The sequence below is a fragment of the Netta rufina genome (assembly GCF_964035555.1).
Source record: "Netta rufina genome assembly, chromosome: 1".
Taxonomy (NCBI): Eukaryota; Metazoa; Chordata; class Aves; order Anseriformes; family Anatidae; genus Netta; species Netta rufina.
This window is the reverse complement of record NC_140123.1, coordinates 3,350,085-3,370,323: the sequence shown is the minus strand read 5'-3', so window position 1 is coordinate 3,370,323 and position 20,239 is coordinate 3,350,085. Positions and strand designations below refer to the sequence as shown.

The 20,239-nt window shown below is 48.3% G+C and overlaps 1 protein-coding gene across 1 annotated transcript in view; it reads right to left on the bottom strand.

The window, feature by feature from the left end:
- Positions 1 to 20,239, bottom strand: part of MYO7A (myosin VIIA) — a gene marked incomplete at its 3' end in the record, with an annotated part of 57,420 nt that overhangs the window by 19,575 nt on the left and 17,606 nt on the right. The window contains exons 14-26 of the mRNA XM_084295966.1: positions 20,030 to 20,136; positions 13,537 to 13,674; positions 10,059 to 10,217; positions 9,655 to 9,747; positions 7,842 to 7,936; positions 6,285 to 6,369; positions 5,146 to 5,364; positions 4,882 to 4,989; positions 4,106 to 4,315; positions 3,279 to 3,482; positions 2,314 to 2,490; positions 1,632 to 1,721; positions 233 to 360 (exon numbers count right to left, since the gene is read on the bottom strand). Coding sequence (XP_084152092.1) covers positions 233 to 360; positions 1,632 to 1,721; positions 2,314 to 2,490; positions 3,279 to 3,482; positions 4,106 to 4,315; positions 4,882 to 4,989; positions 5,146 to 5,364; positions 6,285 to 6,369; positions 7,842 to 7,936; positions 9,655 to 9,747; positions 10,059 to 10,217; positions 13,537 to 13,674; positions 20,030 to 20,136 — 1,813 coding nt within the window. The remainder of the gene's footprint in view (positions 1 to 232; positions 361 to 1,631; positions 1,722 to 2,313; positions 2,491 to 3,278; positions 3,483 to 4,105; positions 4,316 to 4,881; positions 4,990 to 5,145; positions 5,365 to 6,284; positions 6,370 to 7,841; positions 7,937 to 9,654; positions 9,748 to 10,058; positions 10,218 to 13,536; positions 13,675 to 20,029; positions 20,137 to 20,239) is intronic.

Here is a 20,239-nt window from a genome sequence, read left to right as displayed (position 1 = left end):
AGCAGCTACTAGCACTTTCAGAAGCCTTTGAATCCCTCCGTGTGGTCTTTTAATCAGGCCTGAGATGAACACTAAGGAACGTGACCCAGCCCAGCCCACGTCATACAACACAACCAGGAAAATGAGAGCTTTGCAGAGCTGCACACACCATTAACATCAATTGGACGAGAATAGCTCAATGAAGAAGGAATGAAACAAACAGCATGTTTATGCCTTTGTCCTGATTTCTAACCTTAATGCTGGCCTGAGGATGCCATTACCAATAATGAAATGGAGCTTCTCCAGGTTGGAAGTGGGCCGGTCTTCGAGCATGCTATTACCTTGGAGCGTGGACTCCCCGTCATGAAGTCTCTTTGTCACCTGCCAACCAGACACATTGCTCTCATTTAGTACAGCCAGCTGCTACGGCCCCCCACCCCACCCCAGGTGTGGTGTGCTCCCCCAAGGAGGACTCCTCCACCTGCCAGGTGGAGGAATCACAGAAGTTCTTCAGTCTAGCACATTACCAGTGATGGGAGGTTGTGGCTTTGTTGGCTTTAATTGCGTACTGGTGAAGCTGAAAATGGTTCTGCCTAGTCACACTCCCCCCTGCTTGATCTCTGCCCAGGTTTTCTACAGTGGTACCCTTGTAATTCAGCACTGGCCTGGACCCACAGTTGGGAGAGGGCCACCAAGGGTCATTGGAACAACCCCAGCTTATTGCCAAGGATGGCCTGTCCTTTCAACTCCATCTTATTAAAAAAAATCTTAAAACACTAACAAAATGGACCCCCTCCCCGTGCTAATGATGCAGCCAAGAGCACATAAGCATGGTGCTTTTTGTGCAGACAGGGTTGGCATTCATCCACCTACCAGCTCTCTGTCTCAGCTAGTCAACCCATTCTTCATTTAGAGCCACTGGGGAGAGATGAGAAATTCTGGAGTGCATTCAGAGCCACATTAGGATAAGATGGATTGGCTTCTGTTTCTCTCCTCTGACTCTAAAGGGAAGGAGGGTGACTACCTCAGAGAGATCTTCATGCTGTCAAGCAGCTACAGCCAGGTGAGATGGTGCCTGCTCTGGAAGTGGACACGTGGCAGTGTCTAAAAGAAGGCTGAATTCACATCTTTGCCTTGCTTTTACCCCTGTCCAAAGGATTTTTTGCTCCTCAGTCTTTTGGGGTGGTATTTTCTAAAGCTCTCAGCTTGGACTAACTGCTCCCATAGGGAAATTTGCACTGAAGAAGGCAGAGGCAGAGTGCGGGTGAGCTCTTTTGGATACCCCACCTCTGCTACCTACACCCCAGAGGAGGGCAGGAAACTAAAAGCAGGGGTAACATTCAGACCATCACAAGTGGTGAGAGGTATCGGCAGCTGGATGGAGGGCTGTGAGAGAGGGGAGGGGAGGTGCTGGATGGATGGAGAACGGGAGCCGAGGGGAGGCCGGCGCGAGGTGCAGACTCAAGGAGACATGGGAAGCCAACCTTTCCCCTTAAACACTCCTTAAATCTTTCAGGCAGAGAGACAGGTAGCGCCAAACCCAGAGGAGGGCTGGTTCTATGTTGTCTAGGGAAAAGCAGAAGAGAGTCAGAGAGGGCTGCAGACAATCCAACGGCACTTGTGCTGCCAGGCGGCCAAGCGTCTCCTCTCACCTCCTCCGTCAGTTTGGATTTCTTCTTGAGGGTTAGGGAGACCAGTTTGTGCCGCACACTGTTCTTCTTGTGCCCATCAATGTGAGTACTCTGCAAAGCAAGAGGCACGGAGTGCAATGTGGTGAGATGCAGAGCCCTGCCGGGTAAGTCCTAACATGAAGTCCTCCAAAAACACCCCAGAATGCACTGAGGATGCAACAGGGATTTTTATTTTTATTTTTATTGTTATTTTTATTTTTATTTTTATTTTTATTTTTATTTTTATTTTTATTTTGGGATTTCCACAGCTTAATCCCCTGGCCACTCTTGACCTCCTTCTCCAAGATTAAGGACACATTTTTATTTTTTTCTCCCAGAGCAGATCAACACAAAAACCCCAAAAGAGGGACTGATACAGGACACTGCACTCCCCCCATGTACTTCTCTGCCCATTGGGGAGGAGAAGGGAGATCAAAGCCCCATGAAAGACAGCAAGGCACCTCCCCAGCTGTATTGTTGGGGGACATTCAGTTATCTGTGTGAAGAAGGTGTAGGATCAACACCTGACACACAGACAATTCTCCCTTTGTAGCATAATTGCAGAGGAAATTAAAAAACAGATTGGCTGTAGCACAGCTGCAAGTCATTTCTTTCCAACTCTTTCCAATATACAAATATAATCTCTAACAGACATATCATTTACCTCTCCTTCTCCCTGCAGAGCCTGCAGTTCTTTCTTATAGGTCTTCTTCCCAAGAGTCTCATAGATTTTTGTCATCACTGGTATCTTCTCACCACCATCACTCATGGCTGTATGATATTTCGGCTCAGGGAGGTCTCCCATGAAACGGAGGATAGTGATCCACACAGCAAGTGCTGCCTGTTGGAAAATAAATTGTAACCCCACCAGCTCACAGCAGAGCAGTGGAGGGGGTGGTCAAGCCATGCTGAATCCATCAGGATCACCACTGTGGTTTCCCTGTACAGAGACAAAACACTTTCCTGTACCCCACACAATTCTACCTGCAACACATTCCTCATCTGAGTGAGCAAAAGCTGGGAAGGCTGGTGGCCAGGATCACAAGTTCAGGCTTATGTGTTCATGCCATCATGAGTGCGTTTGTGGAACCTACAAGGGGCTTGTTTCTTGGCTAGGAGATGTCACCCTTACAGAGAAGCAGTGACTGAAAACTCCTAACCCACTGAAGAAAAGGAGAACCATAGAGAAGGCAAATTCACGGCCAGTGTAATGTTCATTACAGCCGTGTGGGCTCAGTGCACTTCTGCCCTTGTACTTCTGGTTATAGGACAATCCTTTATTCTCTGCTAGCTCTGCACTGGTGCACTTGGTGAGGTAAGAAACAACTTTTGCAGCTGCCAAATAACAGCTGCACTAGCGTAACAATTTGCATCATCCATGCCCTAAGCCCAGAGCACTTTATTCATTGTTTTAACTCAAATATCAAGGTACAGAGAAGGACTCACCACTACATCCCTCTAATGCTTGCTGTGTTGTTTCAAAGCATGCTGGTGGGACAGTGTTTAATGACACATGATGGGGGCTGTGTTCTCCACTGAACCACATCAACGTATCCCACAGGCAAACTGAAGAGCTCCCCAGGCTTCCTCCAACCCACCCTGCTCAAGGATTTTCATCCCCTGCCTCACCAACTGGTCTCCTTCATCCTCGTGGTACAGGAGAGGCTGCTTGAGAGGCCGGCGAATGTAGGTGTGTGTCGTCGTGCCCTGGAAATATGTGGCGGCAAACTTGGCAAATTTGTACTCTGAAAGATCTTCCTCCTCTTCCTCGGGGAGAGGCAATGCTGCATCGAGGTCTTCTTCTTCCAGTTCCTTCTGGGCTCGCTCAAGATCCTGGTGGGAAAGGACATGTCAGGTGCTCAGCATGGCTTTGGATGCTGAGCTACTCTTTCCCCTTCCTCCTGACTTGTCTGCCTATCTGATTTCCACCCCAAAAGGAAAAGCCAGCTGGGGGGAAAACCAAGAAATGTTACTATGGAGCCCAAAGAAAGCCTGAATCCTGTGGAACATGCCTTTGCCCTACAATGTGTCCAGATCAGTAGGAGAAGCATTAAGTGTGGCCTCAACTCCCACCATGAGTAAAGGGTGTCCAAGAGCTAAATGTGATGAACCACAAGGCAGAACATCTCAGAGGCCACAGCTCCTCAATGATCTTACAGCAATAATGCTCCCTTCCACACAGCAGCCCTGGAGAAAGCCTGCAGACTGCATGTCTGCCCCAACCACAGCATGGCAAACTTCTGGAGACATGAAAAAGGAAGGAGTTCTTGAAGGAAGCCTTCAGAAATCCCCTTTTGGATTGCCTCATTCTACCCTGATAAATTCATAGAATCATAGAATAGAATATCCCGAGTTGGAAGGGACCCATAAAGATCATCAAGTCCAACTCCTGAATACAATTCAGGTATTCCTAAAGCCTTTCATGTTATAGCCAGTCTTGTGTATGTCTGCAGTACCTCGAAGCCGTTGGGTGCCTGCCCCTCCTGGCCAGGCAGGGAGGAGGTCGTCCCTAGGAATCCAAACATCTTGTCCACCATATCCGAGTCATTCACTGGCTCGTTGCGAGCTTTCTCCATTTTTTCTAACAGCTCTTTCTTCCGACGTGCTTCCTCCTTTTCCTTTACTTCTCTCTCCGCATCTTCACGGGCCAGCTGGGCCAGGCGTACCTGGAGGGGGACACATGCAATGACTGAACTGCCTCCAAAGAGCCAGCTCTGAATTCTGCAGGGCCTGGATTTGCAAGGCAGAGTGCCCGGTGCTTGGGGCACTATGCTAGGAATGTGGCTTGGAGCAAGCCAGTAGCATGTCTATGCCTCAGCTTCCTAACTGCAGGACAAAGCAGTAGGGTTTTCTCCTTCCTCAGTGCCTGTTTAGAGTCTCTGGTCCATGCACAGAGACTCCACTCACCTTTATTTTTCCTTTTATACATCTACCTATGCGTACACACACACACATTATCTACACAGTGTGCCAGCTCCCCCTTCAGCCTTCATACAAGACCAAAAGGAAGCAAATAATAACCATAATCTCTGACATTCCTGTGCAGCAGATCAGAAATTCTGGAGCAGCTTCAGTCTAGTTAGAACACAAAGGTCTTTAGAGAATTAAACACAAATAGGTCAAACAGGCCAGAAATGTCTCAGATATTTTTGGCATTCCTCCTCAACAGAACAAACCCAAGCCCTGGAAAATGGTGACACAGAGCCTCAGAAAGAGAGCAGTCCTGGCGTACTTGGTGTTTCTTTTCTGCTTCCTCCTTGGCTTTCTTGGCACTCATCTCCTTTCGGAGTCGTTCCTCTTCCGCCAGCCGAAGTTTCTCTGCTTCCAGGCGCCGATGATACTGGTGAATAAACACAGGAGCCCTTCTAAATATTTCCTGATTTTTGGAATTTTTTTTTGGTGCTTTTTAAACACCAACCTCACAAGAATGCGATGCAGGCACTGTCCCCTGTCCCCACTTCCATTTCATGGCCATCCTCTCCTCCTCAATACTCACCTCTCCTCGGAGGCGCTTGTAGAGCCTTCGGGCGATCATGCCACGGGCGTAAGCCTGGATGGTGAGGACAGCCCAGAGGCGGTGTCGGAAAGCCCTGCGGACCAGGTAGCCCCTGCAGCGGGCCTGAAACTCGATGATGCGCCGGCGGGCCATGTGGTACTGCTTGTGGAGCTTGCGGGATCGGTAGAGGGCCTGCAGTCTCAGGAAGCCGATCCGCATCTGCAAAAGGGAGAAGGTTGAAACCACCCTGCTTGAAGGTTGAAACCACCCATGGGCTTGTCCACCCTGAGCAGGTTTCCCTTGCTAATCTCCTTCTTGTGTGGATGTGTGGATGTGGAAATCAGCTCCCTCCGGGACAAGCCTTCAGGAGGGAGGTTCTCCAAGAAGGTGGAGAAATGAAGCCCTTTAGCTGCCGCATGGCTTCAAAGCCAAGGCAGGATGAAGGGAGTTTCTTCCCCACTGAGTGATAATGTTTCTCCCTTTAAGAAGCTTCAGGAGGTCTGGTTCCTCATACCAAGGTAGCTACAAGCCAGGAGGCTGTTCTCATGGAGTTCCAGCACCTCCTGTGGGCTCCCCTGGTAGTCACTGCTCCTGTAGACCTCCTGCCAAGGATCTCTTTTGTGGAAGAAGGCAGTACCCTGAGCAGTCTGGAAATGGTTATTCCTTTCATGTTGATGTCTCTGAGGATGATATTGAACACTTTGGACCCCAGCACGCTTCCCCAGAGACCCACTGTCAGGTCAGAGCCAGCTAGGACAGCAAGAGAAGAGGACAATGGATTGGGTTGAGGAGAGGCCAGGGGAAAGCCCTAACTGCAGATGTGGTCACACCTGGAGATGGGTTCTGATTTTTAGAGGAAACTGCTTTTGAGTTTTCAGTCACCTGGAAACTGGGGGAAGACTTTAAAACCCCAAGTGCCCATTTGGTACAATGGACATCTAACTTATGGGGAGAAATGGCAGTGAGAAGGTGGTTAGGTGCTCTCTTCAATAAGAAGGCAAAGCATCAAAAGCACAATTCCTTTCATTTTGCCAACCTAAACATCCCCTCAACCCAGTGGGGCAGATTGAGCCAGAAGACTCTAATTTAGGTCCCACCTGAAAGAAGATACAGGTGTGAGGAAGCACCCGTATACTTACAGCACCATAGTTCTTCCTGCAGTTATGTCCACGCCAGTATCTCTGAATCATCAGGGCTGAATTTCTCACTTTCAGGAAATTGGACCTGAAAAGGCATTTTCATCACTTGTGTCTGTGGTTTGGACAGTTACCATCTCCAAGTTATCATCTCCAGGGCCTCATTCTTTTGAATTGAAATTGAGCAACTAGGTGGAGTAAACTCTGCATTTTTGGCCTGAAAATATCTCCTCCCCAACATTCTTTGCCTTTACAGGAAGGTCTGTGGAGGCTCTCTCTGATAGATCTCCACAGGCTCATACATGGGAACGGGCAGAGCAGGAGATGTTGGAAACAGTCCCTGTCTTCCCTCCCTTGCAACCTCCTCTTTCCTCTGAAATTTCCTCACTGCCTGCTCTCTGTGCTTCAATCCCAGCCACCTGCAAATGAATATAAATGATCTAAATGATCTAAACTATCAAGAGCAAACTCCAGCAACACCACCCTGCTACCCTCATCTGCTCCATGCGTGCTGCTTGGACTGGTCTGGTCCTGTGCTTAGACACCCTGGGGACAAAAGCATCAGGAGGTCTTGGAGGTCTCTGTAGGATTATCATGGGAAGGTCTTATAGCAGTCTGCTGGTACCTAAAGGCGGCCTAAAAGAAAGATGGGGAGAAACTCTTTATCAGGGAGTGTAGTGAGGGAGTGGTTTTAACTGAAAGAGGGCAGGTTTAGATTGGAGATAAGGAAGAAATTTTGCCCTCTGAGGGTGCTGAGGCCCTGGCCCAGGCTGCCCAGAGGAGCTGGGGGTGCCCCAGCCCTGGCAGTGCCCAGGCTGGATGTGGCTGGGGGGCCCTGACCATGGCAGGCGGTGGAATTAGGAGGGCTTTAAGGTCCCTTCCAACCCAAACCAGTCAGTGAATCTATGATTCTATAAGGTGACAATGCTTCTCAGAGTTATTTGGCATGTGACTTTTCCTCAAAGCCTAAGGCCCAGCCTGAATTACAGCTATGGCTCAGACAAAGAGCACAAAGCCCCAAGAGGTGTTCCTGTCTCTTGTCTGTGCATGAAGCTTGGACGTGGCTGTGGCTCCCCCTTGCCCTCCACGGCTGTGCCATGAGCTTCTAATGGTCCATCTACTTGCCCTCCTCCCAGGTCTCTGGCAAACAGTTTACAAAGAGAGCTTGTAAAAAACTCTTTTGGCTTTGTGGAGAACGCTGTTAGTCACTACGGAGGACCTGATAACCCCATTACAGCCTTGTGGGGTTCCCATAAGACTGGAGGCTTAGCATTGCCTTCAGCAGAGTCGCACTATTGTGTTGATGTTGCAAGCATCAGTTCCCCTGAAGTCAACACTGGATAGGGAGAGAAGGTCCTATTCTGTCCATATTTGAGGCAACTAATAATGTTTTCCTCTGGTTTCTTTTACTAATTTCCTCCAATACTTGCTGCAGCTGAGTGCCAAGTCCCCTCTTGCCAGCTGAAGGCAGGGCAGATTGGACAGGCATGGAGGGAGCAACATTTCCCTCAAGAGCTGCTTGTTAGCCCACCTCCAGGTGCCAGCAGGGCTCACACCTACCTGTCTTTGAACCCACGCACAACCTTCTGGATGAGGATGACTTTGTCTGTGATGGCTTTGTCCCTCTCGATCTCCAGCAGCATGTCGTGGTGGTCCTGAGGGAGGAACCAACAACCAGGTCAGAAGATCTCCATCTGCTTGAGGTGGTGCAAGTGCAAGGTCCTGCAGCATGGCTGTGGCAATCCCAAGCTCAAACCCAGGCTGGACAGAGGATGGCTGGAGAGCAGCCCTGAGAAGAGGGACCTGGGGGTGGTGGGCCTGGGGAAGAGAAGGCCCCGGGGAGACCTTACAGAGGCATTCCAGTACCTAAATGGGGCCTAGAGGAAAGCTGGGGAGGGACTCTTGGCCAGGGCTGGGGGAACAGGGCAAGGGGCAGCGGCTGGAGCCTGGCAGGGGGGAGGCTTCAGGGAGGCCTTGGGAAGAAAATTCTGCCCTCTGAAGGCGCTGAGGCCCTGGCCAGGGTTCCTTCCAACCCAAACCACTCAGTGATTCTATGAATGTCTGATTTAGATGTGGCTGGCAGGGTGCTATGAGGCCCTTCCCCAGAGAAGGTGTCCAAACTAAACTCTTGGGACATTTTCCTTCCCAAACATACCCCACCTACTTTCTGATGAAATCCTAATATAGATCCTAGAGATCCACTGTCTTCATTCCCAAGTGAACCAGAACAGGAAGAAGACATATATAATGCTTTATAGTTTCAAAACATCCCAATTACATTGGTCTTCCATGCAAAGCTTCCTGCTAATGCCTTTTCAGCCATGGACCAACTCCCAGGAGCACAGGAGAGGTTTGGAAACAAACCCTTTTGCTCCCTCCAGCAAAAGCTGCGATGCCTCCACACCCAAGGACAAAAAGGCTTTATTACATGGAATTTCCTTGCCCTGAAACTTTCAGATGCACCAGCCTCGGCTTTCTTTTGATTCCTCCCACACCAAACTCCACTTTCGTTCCTGGCTGCGGCATGCTGAGCCCTGCCATGCTGGGTGCAGTGGAGGCAACTCTGCACGTTTCCTGCTTTGCTCGACCTCACGCTGCCCTTCAGGGCCTCCCAATTTCTCCATTTCCTGCCCTAACAGCTGTGAGATCTTGATAACAAGCACTGGAAAGAGCGACTAGTAGGAACAGCTTCCAGGGAAGGGATGAGGGTGTTCGTGCTGGAGATGGGTTGGGGGGCTTATTTAGATATAAGCCACCACGGTTTTCTGCTGAGATTTTTGATTGAAAGTTTTGTTTCCATCCTGGTTCCTGGCCAGCTCAGCCTTCTCTCCCAGGAGCATCGCAGTAAAGGGTTTGTAAGGAGCAAGGAGTGTGAATGGGAAGTGGCTGCTCTCATCTCACGGAGACCTGAAATGCTGGGCTGCTCCATGATAGCCAAACTGATGCAGAGAGGGAAGCTGTAGGCACGTCTTGTATCGTGCAAGGACATTGCAAAACTGAAGTGAGTCTGTTGTGCTCCCAGTCCCTCTCTCTCCAGGGCTCTGTGTGGGCCTCTCTCCCTCTGCTGTGCCTTTTGGGTGAAGGCAGGAGATGAGACAGTGCGTCACAGCCCAGGAGGGAAAAGGCTATGTGTTGAACGTGACTATTTCTGCCTCCACGCGTGCATCAGCGCTGGCAGAGTGTCAGGACTTCCTCCTGCCCACTGCTTCCTACACTGGCCCCAAATATCCTGCCTTGGCTCAGTTTCTGCCGACTGCCAGGCCAGGACAGAGACCATGGGTAAGGGACACATCTTGTGATGGAAAGAGAATGGTAGGAGACCCCTTCATGGGTAAGAATCCCAGATGGCAGGGGGGACGCGGAGAGCCCATACCTTCAGGAATATCTTTGTCTTGCCGATCTGCCAGTCATCGTCCTTCCCGAGCACCGCTTCAGCAATGCGCTGGCACGTCCCGCGCAGGTCGCCCTGGTGGGAAGCAGGGTGGTGTTCACCAGGACCAGCCTCACCCCTGCTGCTCAGTGGTGGCTCTTTCTGGTCTCATTTCCAGCAGTTTTCTGCTAATAAGCTTCTCACCACATTTAAAGTAAGTGAGAGGGATGGGCTGAATACCCCTTGCTACTCAGCTCCCTGTCCCTACCATTTTTCCTCCACTTGGAAAGCCCAGAGCACCACCACAGCATCTGGAGATCTGATCTTACTTTTGGAAAAGATGAATTCCCCACAAATACCTCCAGAGAGACCAGCAGAGAGTGTTTGCAATGGAAAAAGGTACTCACCTGCTTGTATGCTGGCTTCACGCCGGGCATGAGCACCCGGTACCGGTCCACAAACTCCACAAACGTGTAGCGGATGGGGTAGCCAGCCCGGCGGATCCGGATGGTCTCCATCATCCCCGAGTACCTCAGCTGCCGGACGCACAGCTCCCGGTCGAACAGCTGGGGAAGTTACAGGACTTATTAGTGGTGCTTTCTGTGATTGCACGTCTTGGCCCGGGTTGGCCATAGGAGCTGTGTAGTGCATTGAAGTCACGCACCCACCCAAACCCAGGACTAGAGGAGCCTTGGCTGTTATGGACCTGATCCTAGAATTTTTTCCCCTTTTCTTTAATTCTCTTTTGCAGAACTTGATGTGTCCTACGCGCTACAAAAGGGACAGGGAGAACATCACCTTGGGGAAGTGAGACCACACCATAGTCACCCTCGTCGTGACCACTCGTGGTCACTGACTTCTGCTGGCAGCTCCAAGCTTTACCGGTGTGATCACAGCAGGCAGGGCAGTGTCGTTTTGAAGGCTGAGGAAGCCAAGGACCAGATCAGTAAAGGCTCAGACACTGAAAGGTTTTAAGGTGTCTACACTCTTTGAATTAGGATACGTGGCTCCCCAAAGTCAGACAGATGAAGAGTGCAGCCTTGTGGATGCCTGAACCCTGAGCTCAGCCTGGTATCTTTAAACCACTCCTTACCTAGGAAGACATCCAAGAAGGTAAAAATGAATAGATCAGACCAGGGACCAGCAGAGGTCTTTAGGGAAGGGACAAATCTCAGAGCAGTGCCCATGGCTGCTCCTGAAAAGCAGTGGGCAGTTGCAAAGCAATGCAGTCCTTGCAGATGTTTGCTATGAATTTGAATTTGCTTTTTGTTCATTGCTTTGAATGAACCTGGCTGCTATCCTTTGCTTGGGGCACGTCAGGGAGGAGAATTAGGGATGCTGATGATGCAAAGGGAGGCTCAGAAAAATCCCGGCTGTTGACTTGGTGCATCAGTGCATTGGGGAGGATCCTGGAGCCCCTGAGACACCCTCTTGCAGCCTGATGTTGTCTGCTGGAAGCATCAGAACAGAGTTCAACCCAAGTGTAAAATAAAGGCAAAATAAACACCCTCTCTTCAGCTGTCTAAAGTATGAGCACGTGCAGATATGAGCATCTAAAACACATCATCTAAGTTCCCGGTCCTGAAGGCAGTTTTTGGAGGAGGTCATAGCAGCCTCTTTGAGAGGGCTGGAGTGAAGTGAGACAGATCCTGATCCCAGAAGGCAACAGATGAGGGAGAAAAAGGCAGAAGGTATCATCATCTGGATTTGGACTCAAGCTGTCCTTGTCTAATGTGGATACTGGGGGCTGGAGAGGTGCAGAGGAAGGTGCTGTGCGTTCCTCTCTCCCTGTACCATGTTTGTGGGCTTGCAAACAAGCTCCCAATACAAACAATTTTATTTTTTTTTCCCAAAGTACTTTTTAGAAGGAAGCAAAAGTTTTAGAATAACAGAGAGTAACAAACAGTCAGGACTTTCCACTGACCTTTCACTTCCCACTATACCATTTCCTATCACTATCAGTACGCTTTCCTTCATAGCCTGGGACAGAAAATGAACTCCCAGAAAAACTTCTCTTTTGCAATTGCCCTGCAGAGCTCTGTGTCCCGTTTTTCCTTTGTTTTACGAAACCAAGCCAAAAGAAATTTAGCAAAAAAACACATTTTGTATCTTGTAGCACTACAGCCCCTTATGCAGTGTTCACTCATCCCCTCATTGCTTTAACGGGGAGATTAATTTCTCTTTGTCTGATTCTTTCAAGCTTCTAGCTGTTTTTTATCCCACTAAATGTCTTGTAAATAAATGGGGTGAAGAGAATATTCTAGTTTAGAGCTTGTAAGAGCTGGTAAATTCCAGATTTACTATGAAGGATGAAGAATGCCTGACTGAATCCCAGACAACCAGGTGTAAAAGCAGCTCGGAGCTGGGGCATCAGGAATAATTTGTTAATGTCGGCTCAGGACGTGCAGCTATTTTTCAACATCACCCATGTGCTAAAGCATAGCTTTGGTTTGATCTCAGCTCAGATGATAATCTCAGCTCAGACATATTGTTTCATATTAATCCAAAGTCTTCCTTTAATTTGCTATTAACAACCTTTTAATTTTCACCAAAACCAGGATAAGAAGACAGTAAACTGCCCGGAGAGCCACCAAACTTTTCACCCCATGTTATGTTAGGTTCACTGAATGGCAAAAGTAAGTTTCAAGTGAACACTGCTTGTATGCAACAGCTCTGAAATTTGATATTTTGTGCTTCTATTTTTCCACTCGTTTGAGCTTTGCTATCTAACTGTAGATAAAACTCCACCTCTGGCTAGATTACTCCTGAAGTACAAAGGCATGGCCAAAATGACTCATAGAAACAAGCAGCTGAAAAGATTATTAAATCAAGACGTTCCTCCCCAAAATTATCACTATCAAGAGCAGTGAGAGGCTAGCACGAGATTGCTGATAGCTCCAGGGTCCAATCCTGCTGGGGTACGATCCTGAAGCTGGAGTTTTCAGCATCATCTCCCTTCCACCAAGTCACTGCACGAGAGGGCAGAGGTTCTGCAGCCACCTCCTTCCTTTCATTTGCTCATAAAAGTTTGTCCCGAAAGCTTTCATTGCTTTTGCAGCAAACACAATAAAAGTGGCGTTTTTAACTGGCTGCCACTTATTTTTAAGTTTCTGAGCAATATGTAGATATATTTTTTCCCTTCAGGCTTGCTGTAGCTGCATTTAGGAGTACCCTGAACATTGTGGGGAATTGCCTGTAGGTTGTTCATCCGGATAAAATGTTGTAATAATCCTCTCTGGCATAGTCTAACCTCCCTCCCCTGGGAATCACAGTTAAGTAATTCCTCTTACATTTCCTCTGTGTTATTTCCCTTTTCCTTTTTTTTTTTTTTTTTTAACGATTTTTAACTATTTATTCACAATTGCTACAAAAACAAACACACAAAAAAATCAAAGTACGAAACATCAAAATAAACAGTTGAAACAAATCTAATGGGTAAAACCAAGCAAGGTCCCTCAGAAACAAAGGTTTCAGGAATTGGTTTCAGGAAATGGGATCGTTTTTAAGGGACTGTCAAACCCTGCAATAGGGCCCTACAGCTGGTAGGGAGGCTCCCACACCCTATAGAAATCAGATGCATTTCCTATAGAGGAAAGGGCTGCGGGGTGAATTCCTCAAGGTCGTTCTTGGGAAGAAAGGCAGGGGAATCATCTCCCCTCTAAAAAGGTTTTGGGGTGCAAAGAAAGTGCCCAAGTTTGCCAGCTTTTCCTCCACACACTTTGGTGACTCCTTTGCTTGCAGAAAGGGCTGTGGGGTTTTTTTCTAAGCACCCAGGGTCAATCCTGGCTCCACCGATGCCCGGAGGACTTTTCCCATTATCTCCTGTGGATAATTCCATACAAAACCCCCAAAAAAAAGCAACCAGGAGAGAAAATCAGGACTCACCATGGGCTTCTTGTACTCATTGGGCTTGATGCAGCGGACGAAAAAGGGCTGGCAGACGCTGAGAGTCCTCATCAACAGCTCCAGGGACCGCTTGAACTGGCTGCTGAGCGTCGGCGAGCGCTTCCTCGTCTCTGCTCCCTGCAAAACGGCGGCAGAGCGGGCTCAGGAAATGGAAGGATAACAGAGCCTTTCCCCTCCGGCCCTGTCCCTGGCAGCCTCCGGCTGGAGGCGGGGAGCCCAGGCTTCAGGGCTGCGGTGGAGGATGCCCGAGGTGGCAGAGATGGGGAGAGGAGAGGGCTCGGGGCCACAGGTTGCCTGGCTTTGTCAGATCAGCTTGTGAGAGCAAAGAGCCCCTTGTAGGACTTCAGGAATTTCTATATTGCAGCCTGGGGCAAGGCATTTGCCCAGGGGTGCTCCACAGGAGATGCTTGGGCTTCCCCCTCCCTGTGCATCACACTACAGTGATGCTGACCCCGCTGTCCTTGTTCTTCATGTCTGTCCCATCTTCTGCACCCTGGACCAGCCTCCAGAGGCTCCTGGAGGCAGAAAAACAAGCCAAGGGCATGCTTGCTACAGGAGACTCTGCAACAGCTCCAGAAACTGCTGGTGAGGTTTATTTTCCCCAGCCTGTGCTACAGGGAAGATCTGAGTTTTGTCTGGAAAACTAGACCAAAGGATTTAGGGTGAAACTTTGGGATGATTTGTGGAGAGAGTTGCAACACACTCCAACTCGAAAATAGGACACACTGCGACATGACCTGGTGGCCAGAGATTTCCCAAAGGGAGGATCCCAGCAGGATTTTCATGCACATTTCCTCCGAACATCCTCTTCTTTGCAGGTGGTTGAGCCACGTGTGGAGCCACGAAGTCCCCATTTGCACTGACCTCGCTGCTCTGTTTCGCAAGGCGGCGAGTTTTTATTTTGACCTCTTTGGCTAAAAACTTTCTGTGTGCTTCATCCTACAGCAGTCGGACATCGTCCCCACACCCCATAAAGGAGGCATTTCCATAGCCCAGGTTGGACGCGGTGAAAGGACAAACCCAGTCAGCACAAACACAAAGTCGTCATGGAATTCCAACAAGGCAACGTGAGCAGAGAAAATCCAGCTCATGCACATCAGAAAAACCCGGCCCTCTTGGCCAAGAGAGCTCACGGGGCTATCGGTGATCTCCCCCAGCAAAATCCTCCCTTAAAGGACAAACTGTTAATGAATCTAAGGTAATTAATGGATGCAGCTGCTGCCTGCAATGCGCTGTAGAGCCTGGTGTTCACGTTTTGTCACGGATTTGATGGGGAACGGGCTGTTTCAGCAAGAAACTTAGTTTGGATAGCGTCGATTAATGTTTTCTTACCACTAAGCTAATTCTGTGCAGGGGGTCACCCCTAAGGCATGAGGAAGGACAGTCACAAGAAGCAGTGACAGACACAGGAGCGGGGCTGGAAGGTGGAAGCAGCTGCCTGTTTGTCAGGTTTGCAGGTTTGTGCTTGGCTGGGAGAGGTGATTTTTCAGCTGTCGTGGTAGAAAGGATGCAAAACTTTGTACCAGGGGCTCCTACATGGGAAAGTGAGAGCTGTTTGCTCCCAGACAGCAGGTCCTGCCTTCCTGGGGCCTTGCATGCACCCAGCTCTGGTAAAATGGTGTCATCTCCGTCCTTACCCTGAGAACCTTTAGATGGAAAGGGCAGGAGGGAAGGGACACCGGCCAGAAGTGTCTTCTTGGCCAGAATTTGGCCACAATTTGTCTCCTATCCAAATCAGCAGAGAGGTCTCAGCTCCTGCACCACCCCATCCATTCGCATGGACCTGGGAGGTGAATGGAGGGCTTGTCCCCTCCATCCCTGGGCCTGACACTTGCACACAAATCCTTCCCCATGGGCACCAACCAGGCTCTCAACTGTGCCATGAAACCTCAGGAGTTTCACACCAGCCTCCTCCTGCTTGGACAGGATGCCAGCGCTGAAGCCAGCGTTCCTCCCGCCTCACCTGAGAATCACACCTCTTATTTCAACAAAACAGCCAGAAAAAGGAGCAGAACAGTCCACCAACATGGCCTAACGAGGCACTGGAAATAGAAGTTTACAGAGACTGCAATATTTTGGGGACAGAGACACACTCTTCGTCATTGTCCATACAGAGCCCAAGGAGGATAAGACCTGTCTGTCACTGGGAAGGAGGAGCAGCATCCACAGGTGCTGTAACCTGGACTGGGGCACTGAGTTATCACTCAGCATCAAAGGACAAAAATAAAAATAAAAAAAAGAGAAAAATAAGGCAAAAAATAGAATTATAAGATTCACAGGGAAGCATCGTCTCAGAAGAGAAGTTCAGAAAGGCGTGCAGCCCAGCATGAAATTCAGACATGCTTCAGTGCCGCTTCTTTTTGGCACCTCATCCTGGCTTTAGAGGTGCAGAGACATGTGGCTGCTTGCAGTAGCATAAATACAAAAATACAAAATACAAAAATACAAAAAGTCAAGGCAGGACATCAGCAGCAGGACACAAGGGGACATTCCCCTGGAACAGGGTGCTTGAGATCCCCAGGGGGATCCCACCAGGATGCTTCCCAACATCTCTGTGAGGCCGTAAAAATCTAAGGACCTATTCTGACTCCTCCCTTGGATGTCTTGGACATATTTAGGTACTGATTTAGGGCTGGGAAAGCAAAAACCAGTTCAGCCCAGCTGCACCCTGTATAGTCCGTGGATGAAGGTGGGCTCTGGGCAATGGAACTTCTCCTCACCTCTTTAGGATTGTAAATGGTGGATTGCAGTCCTGAGCCATGCCAATAGGACACTATACTTGTCAACCTTTTTTTCTGAAGTCTGAGGACTCCAATGCTCACTGTTTGCTGAGGGAAATGTCACTGGGGTGGCCTCCAGATGAGAACTGAAAGTTGAGGCCCCTTCACAGAAGGGTCTGTGGTGGCATTTGGTAAAGAGATGGTCTCTGTCCCCAAGGATGTACAGTCTGGAAAGTGTCCTGAGATACAAATCTGACACTGGATGGATAACAGTGCCAAGTGTCACTATTTGGGGCTAAATCCCTATTTTATATGACTCACTGATGGAACGTCTCCTTTGGCCTAGTGGTTCTACCCTTGCCTCAGTGCCTAACAAATACGACCAAATATTATTCATTAGAAAACTTAGAAAACTTGAGGCTATATTACGAGAACAGTCATGACAAGAACTTTTAGAAATAATCAGTGTTACTTGTCCAATTTCCCTCTGCCTCCTGTTGTCATCAGTGTAAAAGACTGGCATGAGAATTTCTGACAGATTTTGCACAATTCTCTCCTGTGCTTCATTTCACCGTGTCTTAGTTCAGGAAGGATTTTCTTTTTTGGTGTGGGGCATTGCTACAATCCTAGAGCAAGGCCCAGTGAGATGCTGCTATCCAAACACCTTGAGGCTGTGATATGGAGGGGAAGGAGTTCAGCTCTGGAACAAATGGCTTGGGGTTGTTTTGGGTCAGATCGCCCTCATTGGAATTCCAAATCCAAGCACCCTGAGACAATGCAGAGGTAAGAAGGGTTGAAATTCAGCCCATGCAAAGATCTGAATTTAGAAAGTCAGGTCCATCTCTAGCAGAATCCCTTGGCTACCAGGGGATTGTCATGGCAATGTGGGCAGAGTCACAATGCTAATGACACAAAACCTTTAGCACACAATTCTCTACCTTATGGCCAAACATCTAGCAAGAAAGGTTTGGAAAGCCATCAGAACCAGTCATGAGATGAGGTGCAACAGAGAAGACTGAAAAGATGTGCCAAGAGCCTGCTGGGATGAGCATGCCAAAGTTTGATATTAATTGTGCCTTTGAAGGCTTGGATCTGAGCTCTCACAAGTCATGAAATACCCTGGAGACCAACAGCATTTCCAAGCAACACAGAAATGCAATTCAAGAGTCACTCTTTGCACCAGAGCCATCAGATTTCTGTCCCCAGAAGTGCAAAACAGGGCTGGATTTGCAGCTGCTTTGAGGATTAATGTCCCACTGAAGCCAATGGTGGCAGCACGATAAATTACACCCATTTCCTGTAGATGATCAGTCTGAAGTTAATTAAAAAGACTCAAATATCAGAATAACAAAAACAAAAGTTTGTCTCGGGCTGGTTCTGATTTTATCCAAACCAAACTCCCATCATTACAAAACTCTTGAGTTGAATCTCACAAATACATGGCACATACTTCCGTAGCTACTCAACAAGCCCTAAAAATGCTCTCCATCACGCCAATCACTTGAAATGGATCCTCTACAAATATCACAGGGCGAGCAATACACCAACATGAGAAAAGCACAGTCCTCACCAAGGAGAGGTGAATATACAACAGAGAAACTCATGTATTCAGTTTACCTTTGGTGTGGGTGTGGGCGACTGGCCAAAAGTGCTGGATGCATAGCCACAGAGAAACTACGTGAAGCACAGGTAAAACAAAAAAACATACAAAACAAAAACAACAAAACGAACAGAGACAGAGAAGAGCAAATAGTGAAAAGAAGGAATAACCGAAATGGGAGCCTGACATTGTTAGTCTTGGAGGTGCAGCTGTTAAAACATCCCATGAATAAAATGTGCTAATTCTTAGATTTTCGGCTATCCCCCTCCTGGCTTTTCCCATCTCTCTCCAGATTCATATCCCTGAAGCTGAGGGAACCACCACTATCCAGCTCTTACTTCTTGGAAACATCTCCTTTCTATCTTTTAACCTCACTAGCTATCCATCCAGGGTCAGCCAACCCCACTCCTCTCCCTTGCACATTCTTGCTCTCCTTTGACCAGATTGGAGGATACCAGAAAAACAAACAAACAAAAAATCACAAAAATCCTAAAGAAATTGCTCCCTTCCTCCCCTAATTTTAGTCAGACAGCTTCTGCAGAAATGAAACTTTCACTGAGGGGAAAGCACCCAGCTTGATCTCTGATTTTCCCTTGACCAATCTCTCATCTTCAATTTCCATCTCCCCTGCTCCTTCTACCTGTATCTGGAGCAATCAGTGCTGTCAGACCCTGCTGGCTGGTTCCTCAGGGAAACCATGAATAGTTCCCACTGAATCTATTGTTTTACCCAACATTGTTCAAAGCAATGTTGGTGGAAAACAGTGGTAAAATCACCTTTGCCCTATGTCAGCTCCTAGTTGTCTAAATGGTTTTGTTTTCATGGTGTTTAGGGAAAAAGGATTTATGCTCTCTCTTAACATGTTCAGCTAACACGGTGCATGATTAGGGGAGCTGGGACAGAACCTTTACTTCTCTTCTGGCTCCATATCAGACACGTTACAAATCCCTCCTTCAAGTAAGAAAAGCAGAGATCATTAAAGCATCAAGGCACAGGGAGCACCATTCAGGACAGATTCTGAAGGTGCTTAATGACAGCACGGTGACTGAAAGTATAAGAGAAAAGGGTTATCCCCCAAAAGTGCTCTGATGTTTTAAAAGGTCTCAGTTCTGAGGTCCTATACAGGTGGACATCTCAATTTTACTGTGACATACTGCCAAAGGACAGCTTGGTAAGAGTCCCCACAATGAGTTCTGCAAAATTAGGCAATCCTGAGAGCTCCCTGTCCTCAGCTCCCCAGAGCGCATCTCTGCTCTGCCCAAACAAGCAAGAAATTATTTCCAAGGTGAACTGCAAAGCTTGAGTTGAAAATAAAAAGCGGCGAGGAATAAGCAATAAAAAGCAAAGGGAATGGCATCACTGATGCTAAAGGAGTTAGTGTCTGGTTCAACGGGATCACCACATCTGGGGACAGCTCCGAACCCACTGGGATTGTCATAGGAATTGGTTGCTTGATGGGAGCTGATAGACCTCATCTCATCCCTAATGAAGTCAGAAGGATATCGATAATTCATTTCAAAGGGAGCAAGGCTGAGTGCCTAAGGGTTTTGAATAGGGCTTGCAAAACTGCCTGTAGCCTATTTTAAGAAATTTCTTGGGAATTTAAATATTTCTTTGCCTTAACAGTCAAAGGAGCTCAGTACTTAAATCTGTTTGGCACTCCTGAAAGTCCCCAAGTCCCTTGGACCATCAGTGGCATTGGCTTGGAAACAGGGCTCCAACCACTAAAAAACTTGGTTGCTTTGGAAAATCTTATCCTAGCATCCTTTTGGTGTTGTATCTACAGCTCCTTCAGAACATCTATTTGGTTTTCGTTTCTCCCTCTACTACACGCAGATCTGGACTATTCATCAGGAAGGGCTGGCTCTTTCTCTCTCAGATCTCTACAATCACAAAGCTTTTTGTTCTTGTTCCTATACAACTGGTAGAAGAGCAAGCACAGCAAGAAACAACATTTCACAAACTGCACGGTGTGAGGGTGGTCGTACCTGTGACACCCATCACATTCACAGTTTTGGGTTATTGGCTCATGGTAACAGGTTTGAAACACCCCAAAGAGCATCAGAGCAATCTGACTCTGCAATTTCTCCCCCCTTCCAAGGAAACTCCTCCCTGTGAACAAAGACCTTCTCCCGCCCTCTGCTTGCATTACCATCGCCACGTCTGCTTGGAAGATCTGCTTGATGAACTTGTTTTTTGAGGAATGCACCAGCTGAATGATGTCTCCATGCAGTGTGTCCCTGTTTTTCTCCAAGAAACCTGGAGGAATAATGGGACAACACATAGGTCCATGACACAGGGCGACACTGCCAGCATGTGACCAGCACGCAGCCTCTGGGTCACAGGGCTACTGGCTCCCCTT